Below are 6,982 nucleotides of genomic sequence, written 5' to 3' on the forward strand. Positions count from 1 at the left end.
TATTGAATTAAATGCCACCGTGCACCCCGGGCGTGCCTTGGCCATCTTTCACTGAGCATTTGGGTTTCCGACCAACTGCAGACAAGTCTTTGTGGACCAACATAACAGTGGACATAAATCGCCGTTGAGGGCGCGACAATTGTCGTACACTGTGAGATGTGTGTCCGAGGGTGCTGTCATCAGCTTGTTCATGTTCATGTTCATGCTGTGTGTCATCTAACTGAGTACCACGATCAAACTTTTGGTAACATCATTGCATTATGGTAAATAAACACAAGAATACATTATATATTTAATATCGTGTGTTGAACATTTCAAGGCCAAACCCAGCGTTTGAGACAAACAGGTGAAATTGATCAGCCGACATAACAGCATTGATTTGCATAACAATAGACTGCGATGACGGTAGTATCGAAGGGACAGCCCCGTTTTTGTCCCGTCGGAGCTGAATGAATACAGCCCTTGAAATACTCGTGATTGCCAAGACTCTACTCAACGCCAGACTGTCGTAAAATGTATGTGGGCGATAAAAGAACGAATCGTGAAATTATTTATTTTAAAAAGTGCATATTGTGTGGAAGACCATGCATATGGACCTTATTGCTAACAATAAAGTATTAAATAGACAAATACTAAAAGACATACATGATAAGTGGTTTTGCTAACGTTGAACATAAAATTATTCGGATTGAGGTGTCGAACGTTTTTCTGAAGCAAAATATTGCCCCAGGCCGTGTCACACTGTAGACTATTTTTATATTAGTCCCACGGGTAAGTTCCACCATACGGGACTGGGGTTGATATTCAATGATCTCACCCCAAGCATCCGTTCAGTTCAAAAAATGGTGCGAATAATAATTTTCTTTTGAAAAATAGGAAAAAAAATGTACATTCAGCAATATATCAGTTCAATTTTGTGCGTTGTCTGCACTGAATCATAGCTTCGGAGTTCGTTTGTCCGGTTTACAGGTGTGTTTCTGTCACAACAATGTCGTCTGCAAAAGGTGACACCGAGGGCAAATTTAACGTGGTCGTCCCTGAACTATTTAGGTACTCATACAGCGTAGTACTGACGCAGTCGTTTCAATATAATTTTTAACGTTACTATGGATAAACAAAATTGTGAATTATAGCCAACCATGACAAACACAACAAGTATACAACTGACGAAACAAAAAACAAACAAACAAACAATAACTCATCGATGTATGTAATATATATGATGTACTAACAAACGTACTAAGCCTCGAAACCTTGACGTAGTTCTGGAGTCAAAAACAAGGTACTTTCTACGGACAGGTACGAGAGACAGAATGTCATTTGATGAATTAATTATTTGATTTGTTGTTTTGAAGTGTTGTATTTTCGTGAATCTATTTTCACAGCTGACATTTCAAGCACACGCCCTGTGATTACGTCACACGTAGAGATCATCAATTGTTAGACTTTCTTCCTTCTGTGTACATCTGCGTATAAATTTAAATCGCTGAAGGCCAGTCACCCGAATTTTTAACCGACAAGACCTCAAAAAGAAGCTTCTTTTTTTCTTTTCAAAGAAGCATTAAAGGATGTTTCTATTACCTTCTTTTTCTTATAAGTTTTGAAACTTATATTTTTCAATTTTTAGATATTGCCAGAGAGAAGCTTATAACTTATCATGCCATGTTTTCTCCCCACGACGGTCTACTAAAATCAGAAGGAACATCTCAGTTGAACTTGGCACTACCAGTCAACCGCTTTGGATTCTAATAAAATTGTACCTGGATTTTAAGTGCGAAAACTTTTACTTTCGTTTCAGTACCTGACAGATGGGTTGCCATGAGATGGGTTGCCATGATTATAATATTGACCTTACCTTATCGTCTGCCATGATGATGTCTCGCTCAAATCTACTTGCACCAGTAAGTATCACGACGAAAGTTCTGTGCAGGAAAGACAAATAATGCATATATAATTAGTCAAGTGGAGGAAAACTTCTACAACGATACACTTTGCCACTCAACACACCATTGAATTGCATTTCACCTTCACGGCACTATTTTGGAGAAACTTCCTTGTCGGTGTATACACTATAAACAGTACATTGTGCTACAGTACATTACAGCACAGTACACAGTGAAGTCAACACAACACAACACAGCACAGTATATGTACAACACAGTACAGCACAGCACAGTAGAACACAATGGTGTACACATAGTATAGTACAGTACAGTGCTGTACAGTAAGTACACTACACTACACTAGACTACACTACACTACACTAGACTACACTACACTACACTACACTACACTACACTACACTGCACTGCACTGCACTGCACTGCACTGCACTACACTACACTACACTACACTACACTACACTACACTACACTACACTACACTACACTACACTACACTACACTACACTACACTACACTACAACCCGTGACTATACTACCTTTGCATGTGAGTCTGACCATGGATCTATCACCTGACAATGATGTATCTATCTCAATAATAGATCCATGGCCTGACATGTACAAAACTTTTCGAGATGACAAATAAAAACACAAACAAACTGAATTTAACAAACTAAACCCAACAACACAAAATAAAAAATGAGGCAACCAACTAAAAAAGACACACTGAACTAGACTAATTAAATAATGGTACACACGTTATGATTAATTAAAAGCTAAGCTAATGAATCAAGCAGATATAATTACAGTAATTAACAACATAAATGCACAACAACTAAAATCCAAGTTTAGTAATAAAAACATATTCGGACTTAAAAAAAAAATCCTTACAGTGAATAAATGCTTTTGAGAGATCCTACAAGAAATAAGATACACGAGTGTTTCCTTGGAGCACAGAGGTTCAAATACAGAAAGTGTAGTCGTGTCCACTTAGACCGCTGCAGGTCTTATAACTTGCAAGGTGTGGTGGAATATCCGAGTAGTACGTACAATAGCGCGAACAAACGTTGCAGTGTATATACCATTAGCAACAATTACAAGCACGAGACCCGTACACTGGGTTACATCGATGATACTAAAAGCCTGGGCTGGAATCTAATATATTATAGACAATGCGAGCATATCAGATCAAAGGACACGCCCCTCAGATATCGTACAACCAATCAGAGTGTTTGTCAGTGACGTCATGATAGTTCATATGCCAACTTGAATTTCTAGGAAGAGATATATCATGGCCAACAGGACAAAGTTGGTTGACCGTCGTACTTCAAACACCTTCTAGCCCCCCCCCCCAACTCCTCCAAATTGTCCGATTACAGACTCCAGATAATTAAGTAGCCTATTAAAACTGTTATTGATAACACACTACAAGAAGCTGAATGTTTGACATTAGAACGGCAACAGAATATCCTAACACTAAAGTTACCTTATCAACTTGAAGTTCACATGTATGCTTCACGTGTTGAGGTTGCTGCTTTTCAAAAATAAATACATGGACATCGAACAACTATTCCTGTGCAATGATATGATATATTCGCGTTTTTTGTGTGCAGTTTAGCGAACGGATTATCGAAGGCGCAGCTTTGTTGGAAATATGTACCAGATGTTGGAGAGAGAGCGCTAGCCGGGAGAGAGAGGTGTATGCCTAACCATTCCCTTGAACTGTAGTACCATGTGAAATGTAATTTATTATTGAAGTCTCCGGTCCTACACTTTGCATAGTCTAACAATGAACAATAATATTTTGTACAGATACGACTTAGTAGCACTAGTAATCATTGGTACACACCCGCGAACCAAATGGTATAGGCGCTTATACTGTATAGGCGGTGATCCGAAAGGGGTTTCCCCTTCCATTTTACCACTTTGAGGGCAAAGTTGAAACGTGTCGTCTCTCATTTATATTCATAGGTCATAGGTCATTGACGAACACTGCTAAAACGTGATAAAACATGACAAAACGACGTGACATGTATAGCGCACATTACCACGGGGTTAGTCAGCGCAGTCTTCGCGAATCGAACTACTACAGTACGCTGTATGTACGCGCTGTAAATTTGTGCGTTTTGAGACTGACGCAACTTTATAATTTCTAATCACACTTTTCGGCTGTTCGTAATATTCAGACCAGCGTTTCGTTTCATAGTTTACTAGTCATTAATACACACGGCATCCAATCGAATGGCATGGTATCGACTAAAGTCTGCTTCATCGATAAGGCCAGACACTATATGTTTTACAATGTAACGGCACACTTGAATGTCATCAGTAAACCCAGTGTTCGTGTATTTCATTAATTTCTTCCCACTGGGCTTGGAGTACATTTGCACACAATGCCATCTCGACTTCGATTGTTTCTGATTAACGATCTAACGCATTATCTTAAGCTTCTACCCCCCCCCCCCCGAATTATCTCGGACACTATCGATAGCATTGATATGTCCCTAGAGCTAATCCTCACAAGTTACCAAATTTAGTTGACATTCCCGAGGAATGCATATATAAATGCAAATAACTGTATTATGTGTCCAACTTCTGTGGCTATATGTAGTTCTCGACACTGACTACAGAATCAACAAAATACTGAAGTCCTCTTAGCAGTCGCACTTTCAAGGTGAGTTAGGTTTAGTAAACACTTTTGCTAACTACTTTGACTTTAGCAGCTTAAAGAGCAGAAAAATCCTTTGCCACTATATGTACCAAGTCAACCGCAACGAACTCCTTAACAAGAGTGATGTGTTGCATCACAATGAGAGTCAGTTAATTTGAAAACAAACCCGTCTTCTGACTTTGACTCAAGACAAATCTACTGACATCGACACATTTATCTGTCAAAACAATCAATCTTATAAATCTTACCAACATTTTTCGTTTTCTTAGCTACAATATATTTTGCAGATAGTCTCCAAGTCATATTTGTAACAAAGTTAGCTTATACTTAACCCAGTCATGTAAATTGATTAAAATGTACCAATTGTTAATTTTTGTCGCGCCAGACGGTAAGATGTAGCAATATTATGAAAAACTTTTGTCCAGCCAGACGTAAGTTTGATTTTAGTGACGTTGTCGAATTAGACGACGAATTGTTTCAACTCAACCGACTTCTATTGTAAATAACATTGTTAATAATTCACGTTCTCCTAAGTATGCATGGAGTGCAAGGGTTGTAGATAGGGTGTTCCAACGAAAGACGCAACGGTATAAAAAGACCTGTCATAACGATCCTTGAAAGATGTCGCAAGATTGCAAAATGGAGTTTCGGACTACATCACAAAATGGATAAGTGTTGATGAATTCAAGCGCTTTTGTAGAGATAATGAAATATTTTTACGTTGAGAGACATGACAATGCTATTATTACTACCACGATGTCGACCTACACTAATTTGAAGGAGTACTTGTGGTTTGTCGGCAAACAGTCAGCTAAAGTCCAATGGCGTCCGATGCGAAACTATTGACGCCCCTGCCACACCTGAGGTGAATAATCCGAGTCGATATGCGTCTAAACGCCGGTCGCAGAGTCTTTTTAAAAACATGAATATATAGAAAGTACTGTTCGTGCACAAAATATCAAGAATAAACTGCCTCACACAAAAGAAAGCTGTAACAAATATTGTGAAAGAAATAAATAAATAACAAGATCCTCACCCTTAGCTCACCAAATTCGTGTGTTTTCAGTTCGGGCTTGCAAAGTTGAATCACATGATCATGCAAAATACTACCCTTCGATCCCTGGATATTCCAAATGTAATAAAAAATAGGGGTGGTATGGTTCTTTAAATTAGTTTGTTCATTGCCGTGTTTTGTCCTACGGGTTTACTTGAGGTCAAAAAGTTCTCCAGAGTATCTTACTCTATATATACCCTAAATAATAAATCATGTTCTAAAAAAATTAAAGGAATTGTTCTGAATTGTTCTGGAAAAAAATGGCGCTACCCACTCCTATCGTCACGCTAATTATTAAATGAAATCTGTTACTGATGAGATTGGATTGTCTTTTTTGTGATTGACAGGTAAAATGTGGACGAAAAAAGTAGTAAAATTTGCAGTACGCAGCTTTCTAGGCTCTAAGTCAAACCTTCTTTGGTGGTCTGAGATTCCACCCTTCAATAGAAGACAAATAACAAACTCCATGTCAGCAGATCACATGTATGGTGTAGAACGTTAGCAAAACCTGCCAGCAATTTATCAAATCCAAAAAAAACCCCGAACTTGATTTACACTTTCAAACATTTTAGGTCCTGAAACGTTGCCATTTTCGAAGTAGGTGTTCAAAGTTTCGAAAAAATATTATACTATTTAAATTCAAACGTGGCACATTTTGTTACCTAAATTGTAATAGTACAAAATATAAACACCAGGTTCACTGAGGGTTTCTTTTTGTATTTGGATGAAAAATGTGCGAAGTTTGTAATAAAGCACATTTCTGGATATTGATAAAAACAATTATTTTGCCGGATTCCGCCATACAGCAAATTGACTTGATAGATAGATATAAAGATCTCTCGTTTGTACGCTTTCCCAACAAACCAATGCGCGGAAGGTGGCCGTACATGAATTTTCAAACACAGCACGGGGCCATATTTTCAACATCGGTGACTTTTTACCGGGATTTCCCCGCCGTTTCCCTGCCTCATTTTCGGAGAAACGTTATGCACAGCGTTTTCATGACAGAAATTTCACACGCCAAGTAATATATACATATGCAAACGTGAAATATAGATATAAACCGTCGGTATCACACCTGTTGAATTCCCTTGTCCTCGTTGTGTCGGATACCATGCCACGATTTTGTGTCGTATTTTCACTGACATGTCACGCCAAACTAAAGAATTTCAAGTTTCACAAATTACTAATTTGCGTTTAACCATTTGTTAAAATAATTTAGGAAACACTTTTAGTCAAACCTTTGAAAGAATTCACAAGTGTCAATTTTTGCATGTAAATCCACGTCGTCGATAAATCGGTGTGGGTATTGTAGGCGTTTGTTTGACGACAAGCAGGCGTTGCAATGCGGAAGAA

The 6,982-nt window shown here is 38.3% G+C and overlaps 1 protein-coding gene across 2 annotated transcripts in view; it reads right to left on the bottom strand.

Moving 5' to 3' along the window:
- The window catches only part of LOC144448391 (SAM pointed domain-containing Ets transcription factor-like), a 10,668-nt gene extending 7,657 nt beyond the window's left edge, over nucleotides 1–3,011 (bottom strand). For both annotated transcript variants that reach the window (XM_078138618.1, XM_078138617.1), the window contains exons 1-2: nucleotides 2,793–3,011; nucleotides 1,856–1,922 (exon numbers count right to left, since the gene is read on the bottom strand). In XM_078138618.1, the coding sequence (XP_077994744.1) occupies nucleotides 1,856–1,870 (15 nt within the window). In that variant the 5' untranslated portion in view covers nucleotides 1,871–1,922; nucleotides 2,793–3,011. The remainder of the gene's footprint in view (nucleotides 1–1,855; nucleotides 1,923–2,792) is intronic.
- Nucleotides 3,012–6,982: the final 3,971 nt, after the last annotated feature.

The sequence above is a fragment of the Glandiceps talaboti genome, chromosome 17 (assembly GCF_964340395.1).
Source record: "Glandiceps talaboti chromosome 17, keGlaTala1.1, whole genome shotgun sequence".
In the NCBI taxonomy this organism is placed as follows: domain Eukaryota; kingdom Metazoa; phylum Hemichordata; class Enteropneusta; family Spengelidae; genus Glandiceps; species Glandiceps talaboti.